At 43.3% G+C, this 15293-nt stretch overlaps 4 protein-coding genes across 4 annotated transcripts; 1 reads left to right on the forward strand and 3 right to left on the reverse strand.

The window, feature by feature from the left end:
* Nucleotides 1-610: 610 nt before the first annotated feature.
* Bfra_012132 (putative ndt80 like dna-binding family protein) lies at nt 611-2985 on the forward strand (the record flags this gene model as incomplete). Its single annotated transcript, XM_037342452.1, has 3 exons — nt 611-827; nt 1285-1500; nt 1581-2985. The coding sequence occupies exons 1-3, from the start codon at nt 646-648 to the stop codon at nt 2983-2985; spliced, it is 1803 nt and encodes a 600-aa protein (XP_037187749.1). The 5' UTR covers nt 611-645.
* Nucleotides 2986-4961: 1976 nt separating this feature from the next.
* Nucleotides 4962-6029, reverse strand: Bfra_012133 (putative aldo keto reductase protein; the record flags this gene model as incomplete). The annotated part of the gene is made up of 2 exons (XM_037342453.1): nt 4962-5905; nt 5978-6029. 2 exons carry the CDS (start codon nt 6027-6029, stop codon nt 4962-4964), a joined length of 996 nt encoding a protein of 331 aa, XP_037187750.1.
* Nucleotides 6030-10484: 4455 nt separating this feature from the next.
* On the reverse strand, nt 10485-12367 carry Bfra_012134 (putative mfs general substrate transporter protein; the record flags this gene model as incomplete). The annotated part of the gene is made up of 4 exons (XM_037342454.1): nt 10485-10747; nt 10828-11713; nt 11768-11947; nt 12179-12367. The coding sequence occupies 4 exons, from the start codon at nt 12365-12367 to the stop codon at nt 10485-10487; spliced, it is 1518 nt and encodes a 505-aa protein (XP_037187751.1).
* Nucleotides 12368-13157: 790 nt separating this feature from the next.
* On the reverse strand, nt 13158-14789 carry Bfra_012135 (putative fad binding domain-containing protein; the record flags this gene model as incomplete). The annotated part of the gene is made up of 8 exons (XM_037342455.1): nt 13158-13583; nt 13637-13682; nt 13732-13818; nt 13871-14099; nt 14157-14323; nt 14370-14547; nt 14618-14735; nt 14787-14789. The coding sequence occupies 8 exons, from the start codon at nt 14787-14789 to the stop codon at nt 13158-13160; spliced, it is 1254 nt and encodes a 417-aa protein (XP_037187752.1).
* Nucleotides 14790-15293: the final 504 nt, after the last annotated feature.

Here is a 15293-nt window from a genome sequence, read left to right on the forward strand (position 1 = left end):
ATCACCACCACACTTCAACATCTACACTGCACACCTTACACCTTACACTCTAAGACTCACATTTTACATTTTACATCTTACATCTTACATCTCACACCTCACACCTGATAAAGCACAAACCACAGAGCAATACAGTGTAATGCCGGGCCCTTACAGTGAACTGGTCAAACGGAACGTTTCATGGAAGAAGTTCCCGAGTGCGACGTTCAAAATCAAATCATCAACACAACCCTCCATCCTACAATATTCTACCATTCATCCTCTCAATCAAAAAATTGAGATTCAAAAAGAGGCGCACAAAGTAGCCTAACCCCAAAAACGTTATACATCCCACTCCCTATCATATCATTCAATCTGCATTTTGCCAGAATCCCCCTCCCTCTTCCACTCCCCCCCCATTCCAAAAGCTTCATTAATCACGCCTTTACAACATAATTCACTCTCTATCCAATTGGCACAGTCTTTGCAATCTTCCTTTTCGTTCTTATTTCTGGTTCGCCTCGTTTATGTTTTCTTATCCATAAAGATTTCAATAACCTATCTCAATCTTATTACCTTGAATATTTCGGGAATTTTATATCATCCCGATACTAACCATCTTACCCAATAGTCCTTACACCTCAAAAATTAACACTCGATCACTTCATGTGCTCTCAATCTGGTAATATCCAAGACCTAACTGCCTATTCAGGGCATTCGTCTTCGTGTATTGTCGGATCCGAACCAGAGCCTGACAGCTCTTCAAGACAGGAATTTGTTCACCCTCCGTCGTTACCCTCTGATATGGGGATGCGATACATGACAATTCCAGCGACAGATGATGTACGGTAAGTTTACCCCCAAATTTCGTTGGTCATTTCTTTTCTCCCGATGTACCCCCTCGTCAACCTTGCATTTAGGCACATACACCATTCCTTGGGTTGTCTCTCATTATCGTTAATTTCAAATTTATGCATGTATCTACCGCTTGTGCGATCTGCACTAAGGCTGGTAATGTAATGAACATGCCACGACTCACACTCCATCATTGTTCTTATCCAGTTGTCACACAACTTAAGCCTCAGATCAAGCCAAACCGCCTGCACTTCCGCAATGGCTCGCATCACGCGAGTAGTCCCCGCTATTCTGTACCACTGACGGCTGTGCTGGCTGTCATACATATGCAGTCCAACTGGGCATCATTACCGCCATGAAGTAATTTTAATCCATAGGCCGTGTCTCCTCAGAACCTTATCTTCTTTTGTCTTACACTTGTTTAGACCCGTGGCTGATATGATAGCTCAGTTACACTTCCGATTCCGGTACCTCTCATAGCCCTGTGTTCTCGATAGAACCCACGATACCAAACTCAATTCCGTCCAATATCCCATTCCCCCCATACGCGCATGCCTATCAGTCAACACTGAACGGTCCCACGTACTCAGGTGGGAGCAACTCGTACTTTTCTCCGAGCTCATCTCTATTTTCTATGCCCGATCTTAAACCCCGCTTGAACTCTATGTACGTACCTTCCACCCCCTTTTAAGTACTTCGATACACCACCATTTCTGTGCACAGATAATAATGATCTATCCGCACAGTCACTCCTCCCCTGGAATGGCACCACCCTCACGCTCACCAGCCTTACCACATCCACAATCGCCAATAAGCACACGAGATTTATACGCAAGTGCAACACCACATTTACGAAGAACGGACGGAATTTCAAGATCTCCGTCAACCTCTGGAACTGTAAGAGGCGTACCGTTGTCACCATCTAACAGCGGATTCGCAAGTCCGCCGAATATGGAGGGTTCCCAGCTTGGAGGGCCACTTACCCCTCCTCTAAATCCGACAGAAGTTATCCTCACTTTGCAGGCGGCTGACGGACAGATCATCACTCCAGAAATCTTTGGCAAAATTGATAAAGGATTTTTTATGGCAGAAAACGATTGGACCTGCTATAGAAGAAACTATTTTTCGCTGAGTTGCTCATTTACACTTCAACCTATCGTTCCGGGAGCAAATGTATATCTTTTGTTGGCTGGTGGAATGAGGCCGCAGGTACAGCAGTTTGCGATGTCCATAGCTGCAGTGGTAGATTCGCGCGATGGAAAATCAATAGAGTTGGTCCAGCACACTCCCAAACGAGACAAAGGACCACAAGATAAGCCGCCAAGAATCGCGGTGGCCCCAAGACCGCACACAACACACAACATGTACGGCGGCGACAACGGTATTGGTGGTGGACCGCGCGGAATGTACGATGGATCCTTCGGTCAGTCACCAAGCTCACCACCAAATGAAGCAACTTTCGAGCGCATCCAATTCAAGAATGCGACCGCGAATAACGGAAAACGGAGAGCTGCTCAACAATACTATCACCTACTTGTAGAACTTTTCGCAGATTTGGGTACTAACCACAATCATTCGGAACGCTGGGTAAAAATTGCTGTTCGTATGTCCGCACCGATGGTGGTGCGTGGTCGCTCACCCGGACATTACCAGAGCGAAAGACGCGGTAGTAATGCAAGTTCTGGACCTGGAGGCGCTGGTGGTGCTGGTGGTGGTTCATATACACCATCCGGATCATCTCGCACCCCGGGCGATGTTACCATGTCTGGAACTTCCTCCATGCTACCTGGGTCTAACAATTACGGTTCCTACGATGGTCGGTCCCATCATTATCGCACTGGACCTCTTCAAATTCCTATGGAACCAACACTTTCTGCTGAAGAAGCCAAAAGCATTGAGGATGCTCCTTGCTATATGTACTACCCGACTCCAATTTGGGAGAGCGCAGAGCCACGGAATCAATTGCCTAGTCTTCCAGAATATGTGCCAGGAAAAATCAAGCAAGAATACAATACTGGTGGCTACTCTTTACCGAGTATCAGTGGTGCACAAGATTCTTTGGGTAGACATTGTGGAAGGTGGGAAGGAGTTCCAGAATCAAAGGGATATTTTCCAACAATGGCACTGGCACAGGAACTCAATATCAGCTAGCCATTTCACATGGGGGGCTAATCGCAATTTAACACGCGATATAAAACGTGTGCTACACTAGGATGCAGCACTTGTGAGCCCCGTCTTATCTTTCTCCCTTCTCCGCTCTAGTTCACTTTTAATTGTTTGCGCATCGCATCTCATGGTTGCACATTTCTTCAATTGTCAGCTGGAGTATAATGGATTGGCTCATCGCTTGGTTGCTTGATATATCTGCAGAAAACACCCTGATTATGGAATTGATTGGCGCAAGGAATAAGAAAGGATTGAAGGCTAAAGGGTCACGTTAGCATATTAATTTCACTTGGGGAATATTACAAAATCGAATGGGATCGGGTTCGTATCATCTCGGTATGACACACATACAGTATGGATCAACATGGATCAGATGAATGGATGGAAAAAGCTTGCATCTAGGTTTGGTCTAGGATGGAACGGGAAAAAAATACATTGAATTTCGGTGACGGAGTTGGATTTGGTTTCGGTTATTTCCTTTTGTGCGGATTTCGGGCATGTTAATGATGGATGAATTGAATTGATGGACAAATGGGCAACAAGGGAACTGGATTGGGATGGATGGGTACATGATCTCGCCAATCGCGGATCCTGGTGTTTCTTACATGTGTCGTTGATGGATTTCTCATCGTATTTCTTGTTATTTCCTTTTTTGTTATTGGGTTTCATGTGAAGCTACTTGAGAAGGCTTATTGCCTAATCAAATCTTTCGCATCAGGCTCAGATACAATAGTTCCTCTTTGCTTGCATCTGATTATTTCTTCTACCTTGACTGCGTGTTAGTTGATGTTGTTGCGTGGATGGGCCTGCTGTTGATGAATGAATTTGAGTTGTGGGCTGTTGAGTGAGCGTTTCGTACTTTGAGTTGTGTCTGTTGTTGTTTTTGAGTGTGGAGATTGATATTGTTGAGAAGAGAAACGAGGAATGAGAGGTCGAGGGAGTATGGCAAATGACCAAGGGTACCAACGGCTTGTGGGGATGATGACTGCCAGTGAGCGGATAGAAAAAACCAGGAGAACCATAGCGAGAGATTGGGGGTGGTGAACGGAAAATTGTGTGTGGGAAGCTGAAGAGTTGATATTTTTGTTGAATTCTCGTTTTGCCATGCCAGTCAGTTAGTCGATTAGTCAGTCAATGCAGGAGGCTTTTGTTGATACATACATATATATATTTCATGGTGATGACAATCATGATGGTGAAGTCGTGAAACTGTGAAACAATACGATGCGATTGAGATACCGGTAGCTCTTGCATTTCCATGAATAACAAACCATCGTGTGTATTGCTAGATGGAAAAGCTAGGTAGGATGCAACATGTATACGTTGACTAAGCTAGTTTTCTATTGAAGCCCTCCGACAGCCTCCGTTCCTCACCTCTCCTTTCTTTCCTTCTCATGAAGAACCAAGGGACCAGGAGCTGGGATCTGGCATGGCCGGCAACATCGTCTCAATTACATATTACAGGTCGTAGTATAAGCCATACAAGTAGTCTGAGGTAGCATCTACATCTTAGTCCTGGTATTATTTGCATCATTCCGCGGTCATCTTTGATCTTATGTTTTTTTTTTTTTTTGCTTTTGGGGGTTTCATCGTCGCTCTTTCTGTATAGTTCCTTGACAGTGAGCAAGTAGAAAGGCGACGAGGATAAGTCGTCGAAATGCATAAGAGGATCTAGATTGAGGGAGAGGGGAAATGTAGGAGCTGTCTAACGCAGTCTTGATTTTATCTATTGCAGATATCCATTGATCTTATATGGAAGATTCTATCTTGCTTGCTCAAATGTGGGTCTGTCGTTAGGAGTTTTGTTGACACTATTGTAGGAGAATGAGTCTTGTTATTGATCATATGGTAATCTACAAGCAAGTTATACGAGGACTATCAATGTATGATTGGATTTCATCGATTTTGCTACCTATAGCAACTGCGCCCTATATCGCGACAATAACCGTGCAAATCCCATCCTAATACTCGCAAAGAGAAGCAGTCGCAGCTGGATACCTACGTCCTTGCACTGGAAAGCTAGCAAGAATCTCATTGATCTTATCAAGATCTAAATCCGTCAATTCAACTTCCGTAGTATTCTCCTTAACCCTCGACTCAGATCTAGCTCCAAATACTGGGACGATAGGAGGATAGCCCGGCTTTTTGCTCTGTGACTTGATCCAACACAAAGCTAACTGTGCGGGTGTACAGCCCTTACCCAAAGCCAACTTTCCCAATTCTTCCACCAGTTCTAAGTTCTTGTGAAAGTTCTCTGGCTGAAAACGGGGAAAGTGTCGATGAGGATCACTCTCCGGCAAATCATCCAAACTCTTGAACTGACCGGTCAGCATACCTGCTCCAAGTGGCGTATGAGCAACCATAACTATTCCCAATTCTCCACAGGCTTCTGCCACGCCGTTCTCGAATACATCCGTAGCCCATAAGCTAATCTCTGCTTCGAGCATGCCGATTTTTGCCACTGCACTAGCTCGACGAATGGAATTGGCTGAGACTTCACTCAATTGAATTCCACCAATCAACCCCTTCGCGACGCACTCATCCAAAGCCTTAACAGTATCCTCAATCGGCGTAATCTTATCCTGTCTCGCCATGCCAAACAGATCAATATGCTTGCGACCTCCTAAAATCTTATTCGCATTCTCAACATACTTATAGACCGCCTCCGGCGAACTATCCATCGTAAATGTCTTCCTGTCCGCAAAACCACTCTTGATACAGAGAACAACTTTCTCAGCATCTTCAGGATATGCTGCGAAGTAGCGCGCGAGGAGATGCAGCGAGTTATTTTCGGCAGAGCCGTAAAAATCGGCGCCATTCCAAACATTTACTCCGGCTGCGAGAGCGGCTTTTAGGACGGGGAACGAAACGCTGTCGGGTGTGTGCGCGCCGCGCCAGGTCATACCTGTGGGGAGTAGTGAGCGTTCGATGACTGGAAAAGGTTGGGATGGTGTGCGATGGTGAGGGTGAGACTTACGCATGAGACCTAGGCCGTTTTGGGATATTTCTTTTCCTGCGAGAATAGGCATTTTTGTCTAGGAGGTAGAATTTAGGTTGTTGTTGGTAAGAGAGAGAGAGAGAGAGAGAGAGAGAGAGAGAGAGAGAGAGAGTACACAGAGCTCTGGTACAAGAGAGGAAAAGTTATATATAGGGAAAACGATGTAGTAGTAAAAAAGGCTTTCGAAGAAAAAAGTTCAAAGTTGATACTGAACAAATAGGAACTCTCGGAGTTAATAGTGAACTACCGGACGTGCAGTTGGAAGAGGAAGGTACGAGTGGCATGTGACAATGATGGTGATGGTGACACAGATCGCATATCGCGGTGTCTCTAATGTCTTGAATCGGACTTTGAAACCAAACTTTCGAGAATGACTTGCCGTAGTTCTCGAAGTTTTCATTTTTTTCGTCATTGTGAAATTGTTTTGCGCGTTAGGGGTTGGGTCATGCACGCGAATCAAGGTTCGGATTAGTGATAACTTGCATATAGAATTCACATGTCTTGGATACTATCTAGCTAATATCGATTCATCATTTAATTTCAAGACTCGGACATATTTTGTTACGACTGTGGTAGAAAATGGTATCATATTATGAACATCCATCCAAGGTTTTGACCATTGTGAAATGATTCCACAAGCCAAATATGTCACGAAACTTCCCGTGGTATGATATGTCTGAATTCTAGTGTTCCCCGAGAGGAATGTTGAACTCTTACTGTCTCATTACCCTTCACATTCGCTCACTACATAGGAAAAGATTGTGCTCGGATTTTGTCATCCAGTCAAACACCGATATCTCCGGTCTCATAGGTGAAGAAGCGAAGGTTTGAGTAACGGTCGCTCTCATGATGTGGCTTGGTATGAAAAATTGCTTGATTTGAAGTGGGGTTTCAGACATGTTTAAGTATCGACGAATGAAAAGTCAGTCTCTGGTACAAACATCATCTGGGTGAGTTCAGGAATACGGCCAATCGGAAGAGACATTACGAAAAGGGGGTTTGGTTTCAGTAGGCGAGACTATGTCGTATTGTCATTCAGGAATACTAACTACACGGCTCAAGATTTCTGGCTATCTTTAATGGCAGTGAGTCTCACATTTGAGGAATCTACACGGAATTACTTAACGGATATGATGTAAGAAAATACTTAAACATCAAGCAACAAAAGAGAGCCTGATTAGCTGTAATTAAATTGTTTAGATTGATCACTATCGTCTTAATCTCACCTAATATATACAAAGAATGAAAAGCATTTGACAGTGCTTTAAAAAAACGGCAATAGCAATATCAAAACATACAATGACAGATTGATTACTTCTCACTTCACAACTGTATCTCAAGAAATCAGCTCACTGTTCGTGCTACACTACCGTAGGTACTACTTCCTCCTATGTTCTCAGCTGTAAAACCAGAAAAACACTTCTTCCCTATGAGGCAAAGAGTATGTATTTAATAGAAACAAAGAAGAGGGAGTGCAATTGAGTATATAGAGGAAAAATGGCTGATTTATACTGATTAAATTCACGCCCGAATCGGTACGGACCGGACAAACTTTTTCAATTCGGGATCATTTTCGAATTTGTAGTCTCTTAGGACTCAAGAAAATCAAGCATAACTTGCATCTTTGCATGAGCTCAGTACAAACGATGATGATATTTACTATAAATACGCCTTGATATCCTCTCTAGCCTTCTACTACCAACGCCTTGATGGTTGATAGAATGGCTACGAGGGCTATGAACTCTGGAATATATTCTGCTGGGTAAGGCAGAGAGAATTGGAACTTGTCTTTCTACAAGGCTTCTTGCAACTTTTCACGGCTCCATGATTTCACTCTTAACATCTGTTGCTGTCCAAGACACGAAGGTAGAGACAATAAGCGGGTGAAGATGACGGTGAAAGTGGTGAAGTGATAACAAGGAAAGGGATGAGGGAATAGCAATAAAATTGAAAGATTATACAGCAATAGATACACTGATCCATAATTAAATTTCCATGAAAGATACTCAATATTCGTCCCCTTTCAAACACACCACCAACAACACCGATCATTGCTTTGCCGCAGTAAAATCTACCAACCAAAAAATGGTCTCTTCTGGAAATACTCAAACTCCAGGTCCCATATCCCACATTTGTTTCAAACTTGGGAGTGGCGAGTGGAGAACGTTAGGGGTGGTTGAACGAAGTATATATAGGAAAATGGGCTTTTCCGTGCTAGCCCAATCAAAGTGTGCAAACAGGAAAAAGTTGTCCAAAATTGGCTCTAATTCTAGGATCTGACTGGAAAAGTCACCATCCATCCTTCCTTTCTTCCTCTGTACACATCAATTCCGTTTTCATCAAAGACTTAGGGGTGATTGGAGCAAGCCTCGCTCGTTCTTACGTAGATGCCAACGTGACTTTGGTGGTTGTATTGTTTTGTTACAACTGGAACTTTGAGATCAAGTATACTTTACTCGGTGAATGCAATTTGAAGAGGAGCACATGAATTTCTAAGTATTGATGATAAAAGGCTGTTTGTGGGTGACGCAAATTCGTGGTGACAGTGAAATCTTACAATTGTAGTTTCAAGAATTGTGCCAACGACAACACATGAAACGTGATTTCGACAGTGAGAGAGTGAAAAAATCACTAGACGATCATACTTGTCTGCGTGAGTTTGGCCCTTCGGTTAACTCCACGGCATTTGGTAGAGTCTGCGAAGTGAGAGGAGCAAAAGATGTTTATACTATCCCTCGAGCTTGGGAAAGCACCGAGCCGTCTCTCGTACTCCTTTTCCTACTTTACTTTATCCGAAGTGGCAGATAGCAGTCAATTATACCACCAAGCGGTCTTTGGGGCTATCATCGCTTAATAGAAGCAGTAGCCTCAGAACCGAAATTAGCATCCTTCCATTCTTTCGTCATCGTTTCAACTCAATACTGTCAATTGTATCGTTGTTATAATCTTTAATTCATCATTGCCATTAATTCCATAGTATCATAGTACGCAAAACGATTCGACGACGGCGGGCATCACTTCAACAGGTATCTCAAGAGCACACACAGTCTGTTTGTCTTGCAGAAATTTGTAAAGATAATCCCGCATATGTACCTAACCCCCAACCAAATGCAACACACCATCCCGATCTAAACAATACCGCAATAGCTTATGAGAGAATTAATGAGAGTATTAAAGGAGAAAAAGAAGGTTTAAATAGTAAAAAGGCCTGGTACGTACGAGCCCGATCTACAGCTCGAAGTCAGGCAAACAAGACAAACTCATCCAGATCAGATCTAGCGCATTTCATATTGCTCATCGCACCCATGGCTGAGCAAATAGGTCAAACTTGTTTGAACCTAGTTTAATGTAGTATGTCTCCGTTCAGAGAAACGAACATACTCTATCTCTGTGAATGAGAGCCACAAGAAGAATTAGAAAGTCTATGTTCAACCCCACTGAGAATATCATGAAAGCGTAAAAATCACATTGATATCTTTTCAACAGCCTATACAATTACTACCCGAGTGGATCACGGCCTCAAAACTGCACCATACTCGATTAGGACGAGCTTGTCCTGTTTGTGTAGAATTCAAACCCTCGATTGAGCTCACACGGACAACACCATTTTTCTATTTAAATGTTCCTCTGTCTTATCGACTTCTCCTCTTTCTTTTCCTTCAAACCGCACAAGCCGTGTTCTCGCCGCTCTGTACAGGCAGTTTCTTTCTTGGCTGTTTTCTCTGTGCATTTTTTACCTCGTGAGAAGGGTGTCGTGTGTTTGAGCCGTAAGCCTGTAGACTGACGACTCCTCGATAGATTAGATGCGACAGTCAGCAACGTTTTTTCTAGTGAAAGTAAAATGCTCGTTGCCATTAAGTCTGTTTTTTTTGTCATTGATTCGGTTATGCAAATAGCTTTGAGCAACATTGCCTCGGCAAAACTAGAATAATCACTTTCGTTTAAGCTACATTTTTGTTTTAGTGGTTCAACTAAACTTTCTTTCCGTGTTTCTGCTAGAATCTACTCTCATTCCAGAGCACCATGACGCCGCGCAACAAGTAGTTCCGTATGAGAAGCCAATCGTTCAACTTTCCACACCTCCTGAAAGAGAAGACCTGAGTGCTTATTTCTGAAAGGATAGGAGAGAAAGAGTTGGAGAAGGAGAAGGGTTTCAAATAGGAAAGCCGGCTGGTCTGTGCTAGCCCAATACGTTTGAGCAAACAGGACAAATAGGACAACCAGAACAAACAAGTTCCAATTAGGTAGTAGCTTTTCCCTCGAGCCTTGATCCACTTTACTGCCGATTTAATGGGAACATTGACGTCTCCAAGATGTTCCAGATAGGAGCAGACATTCAAACTCGCCTGGAACTATTTCTACCAAATACATTCTACATTTAAGTCTAATCGAATGACTATTTCCAGATTTGATATCAAGAACCCAGATCAGCAATAGAAACTAGACCTCGAACCTATACAAACTTATACATCACCACCCCACTCCACTATCCCCTTCTCTCTCTCCAGCCCTCTCCCCACCATATCAACATTCCCACTGGTATATAGCTCAATCCCAAAAGACTAGCGAATATGAGCCACGCCCAGAAGTAGCCGATACTTTCCGCTAGAGGTAAAGCAAAATAACCCACTACGAATGACAGTCCTCTCGAAAGATTGAAAAGTATCCCCGTCTCCGGAGTCTGCGGCTTATAACAATCGGAGATGTAAGAGTAGAGCGTTGTGGAGCATATTTGAAGACCGAAAGAACCTATACGCAGCAGAGATGATTTGTCAGTTTCCAGAATTGTGATGATGCAGAATAAAGTAGGAATGCTGTTAGAGACCTACCTATCCCAAGCCCAACCAAAGGTCCCACAAACCCCGTTTTCCCCAAAAGTCCCCCGAATATCAAAAGTCCAGCGGGCATGAAAATTGCAGATAGAGGCGAGAGATATAAACGATACTCCGGTTTTCTCACACCGTCATATCTTTGGGCCATATGGTACATGATGGCATCTGAAGCACGACCAGCACAGAGCTCGCCTATCATGCTTCCGATCGTGAGGGAGATACCTAGAGAGACACCTATAGGTCCGCTTTTGAGATGGTAAAATTTGGTATAGATGGTGGCTAGAGAAATGGCAGGGAGAACATTGATAAATGTCCAGGCTAATGTGTAGTACCAGAATGTAAACAATACTGATGGGTAACTCAGCATGCGGAATGCGTACGAAAAGTCCCGCATGTGTAGTGTTCTCGTGGTGTTTTTGTTCCCCTTGAAATTGAATAACATCTCGAAGTACGTTCGCTCGTGTTTTTTCGTGGTAAGAGCCACGGTATCGCGACAAAATAGAGTTTCTGGGAAGAAGAAAATAGCAAAAAGAAGAGCTGAACCGGTGATAATGACACCAACCCAATAATCCCATTGCCAACCACCTGCTTGGCCTATGTAGCCACCAATAACTGCGGCTATATGAGCACCATTTGTCACAAAAACGGAATATATACCCGTTTTCTCTCCCCGCTCGTGGAGGAAAAACACATCGTTGACAACGGCTGTACCTACGGACATCATTCCACCCATTCCGACGCCACATATTGCACGTGTTCCGACTAGTGTAGCGAAGTTTGGCGAACAGGCAGAGCCAATCCCGCCGATAACAGTCGTTGACATTGAAAGGAGAGCAATTGGTCGACGGCCATAAACATTAGTACAAGGGTTCCAGATGAAAGGCTGTGGAATGTTGGTCAGATATTTGTTCGTATGAAGAATATATGACCTGCTTACAGAGAGGCCACCAATGATTATACATGTGGTTGTGCTATACGCAGCGGTGTTGGAGCTAACACCCATAGCTTTGCTTAAAAGAACTAAGCTAGGATTAATCGCTGCGGCGTTGAATGGACCTAAGAATGCCATGAAGCTAACTTGAATTAACACTGTCCATTTCAGCCAGACAGGCCAATTCTGGAAAGTGTTAGCCGCGGGTTATTCCCGACCAGAATCTAATGTTCCGGACTGCAGTTTGATACTCGTAAACTTTCAAGACCTTAATAAAACTAGAAACGCAGTGTCTGAGAGCTGAATATATGGCGAACATGATACTATCCCGATGAGAAATTGAAAGCTCCTGATTATCAAACTGCACTACAGACTATTGGAAATACCATTGGTGACAGAAAGATTGTAAAAACTAACCAAAGGATCATCTTTGAAACGACTAGGCTGAGGGACAAGTGGTAGACCATGATGATCTAATATGGTAGCTGAAGCTTGCGAAATGGTGCTATCAATCTCAAGATTCGCTGATGTTGTCTTTTCGCTACTCCCTTTAGGACTCATTGTGTGATTTTTGCTATCACCATGAAACCCTTGATCATCTGACATCGTGATTAATGGCATTTAACGTTTCTACTATTGAAACAATATTTAAGAATGAAGCGAGGATTGGTGGTACATAAATACTTCAAGTCGACGGCTTTCGGAGCTCGAAGTGCCGCATGGTCCCGTCAATACGGTTCGCTCGCCCGAACCCCTCCCTATCGGATGTCCGGATTGTTTGCCAACCAACATTGGCAATGACTTGTAGCCCAATTGAAAAGAAATTGCATTCTGTGATTTACTTCTATATTCAATATATCGATGAAAGGTATCAAAAGTTCATGAGCCGTGAAAAGTATCGGAATCACTTGATACTATGATTTTACAACCAATCGACCCATTTCCACAAATTTATAAGCGCTTGAATATCGCAAAACTGCAAATCCAGACGGCAGCCGGCACTCAGGTCTATTGAATTTCACAGCGCCAAGAGTTGATCAGCGTCAATTTACCATCTTTTTCCAAAATCAGGATCAACTTTGGTGACATTCGCATTTTACCATTTAAATTGAACTTGTATGACAATTTGACAAGCGAGGTCCACCAAGCTGGCTATTGAAGAATTTTCTCTGGGCGGAATATGCAATCAACCACGACGTGCAGATTAAGTTATGGAGCTTATATCATTATTGGCATGGTGTAACTGTTTGTTGCTGTATGCTAGTGATTCGATGACAGAGATATAATTTGATTGGTATGACTTGTGACGAAGCGTCTTATGCTAGTAATTATCCGGATAAACGAGGTCTAAGCTCTACCAATAATGTTATCACATTGACCTCCAGCCGCAATACTGTCAAAGTACTGCAGAAATATGGTCCAAGGTCTTGTAGGCATCATAACCAAATAGTTCATCCAAGAATTCCTGCCGGGACCGTATATTCATATGTCCTTGCCAAATACCAGGATGGGTCAATAGATATTCATCCCTAAGTTTTTGCGTATCTCCATCAGGCATTTGTGTAAAGTATCGTGATTCGATTGAGGCTTTAGCAACCTTCGCAGTCCGCTTTCGTCGAAGATTACAGTACATCGATAATACTTCTGGAAGAGAATCCTTAGTAGGAAACTTCTCCAGAAGCGCGCCAAGTATAGCTGCATCCTCGATACCCATGGCTGCTCCTTGTGCGAGATAAGGCGTCATAGCATGGGCTGCGTCTCCAATCAGACAAAGTTTTCCTGAGTTATGGACCCAGTTATCTAGTTCTTCATGAGTATACAGCTGTCGCGCGTATGCGTTAGCAAGTCTTTCATAAATAAGGACAGTAATCCTACCCTCCATTCTAAGGCGGTATCCACATGATCAAGGATCATTCCAATTCTGTTAATGCGTCAGCCGTTGTTATATCCCCCTGTAACGTCGCAATTACCTTGTATCCCAATCTTTGAATCTGTCTCGAAGCTCTGCGCTGCTTTGGATCCGCTGGTTTGTTCCATCCGGCATATTTGCGTCACATCTGAAATTGTCACCAAAATTGTCAAGCTAAGCACCAAAAGGGATATACTGACGTGAAGACAAGATTCAATAGTTTTTCCTCCTTTCCCTCCAGCAGATATGATAAAATGGTCGCATTGGGACCAAGCCAGTGGTTGTTTCGAGGAACGGAGATAATTTCCTCCAACTCGGGAATGCCTTCAAGCTTTTTGGCTGGCAGTACTACACGATACGCCATTTGACCAGTTGGAATGGGTGCTCCAGCTCTGCCTAGAATGACTTCGCGGGCCATTGAATGTAGACCTGCATTTTGACTGTCAGACTTGAAATATTATTAGAGCCAGTGGTTAACTTAGTCACCATCAGATGCGACGATCAAGTCTGCAGAGTAAATTTTGCCATCTTGTGTCGAAAGCGCGGGCAAGGAAGGATCAATATTGACCACACGACTGTTCAATCGAATTTTGCAACCAAGATTCGTCGCAGCGTCAAGTAATCCACGATGGAGATCCGCACGATGAACATGCCTATTTTCTATCAGTCTATTTGTACAATCAAGTGAGTTTAACTAACCAGTATGGAGACATATAATCATTTTCCGCAGGCTCTTTCAACGGACATTCAACAAGAATCTGACCATCTTTCCAGCGCATCATCCTCAAATCCACTGGATTTGTACAATACTTCTCAATGTATGAATCGATTCCCAACTTACGAAGGATCTTTGAAGAATTTGGTGTGACCTGAATACCTACAAATCGTGAACAGATGCACATCAAATCGATGTGCTGAATTGCAATGAGTGCACCCGCGTCACTTACCAGCTCCAACGTAAGAGATCCGCTCAGAACTTTCTAGTATCTCCACAGTATGACCTCCTTTTGCAAGTGCTATAGATATGGTGAGGCCAGCAAGCCCACAGCCAATAATTAAGATGTGCTATCCCTGTCAGATTCTAGTTCCTAAAATGATACGCGGAAGATCAAATACCATGTTGAAGCCAAGTTACTTTGTACTTGATTGTTCAATAGCCATCAAACAGATGGAAATAATGACGAGAGTTGAGATGACAGTGAAGATTTCAATTGAGAATGATGTCTCTACCTTTTTATTTCTTCATGAAAAACAAGTGGCGGACACGTAGATTGTAGGGTGGTCAAGACGGATGGATACTTCCGTTTCCCTTCCCGGAAGGTAAAGTTTTGTCATGATCGCAACTACCTAACGGCTTTGTGACTAGTCTAATAATTACACACAATAGCATTGAATATAGATAATATATTGCTGCATGATTAGAACATCGAAAAAGTATACACTGGTCAGGCCTAGCCGGATGTAATGAAATTCGAGGCTGAAAGCGCCAAGCCAATTGCAATCGACTCAAACATAAAAGTGCAACAACGGCGAGTATAACATGATACAAAGAAGCTCGATATATTGAAACAAGATGACACAACTGAGAAGGTATAGGATAACTTTTGCTAATGTAGTAATGTC

The sequence above is a fragment of the Botrytis fragariae genome, assembly GCF_013461495.1.
Source record: "Botrytis fragariae strain BVB16 chromosome Unknown tig00000260, whole genome shotgun sequence".
Classification (NCBI taxonomy): domain Eukaryota; kingdom Fungi; phylum Ascomycota; class Leotiomycetes; order Helotiales; family Sclerotiniaceae; genus Botrytis; species Botrytis fragariae.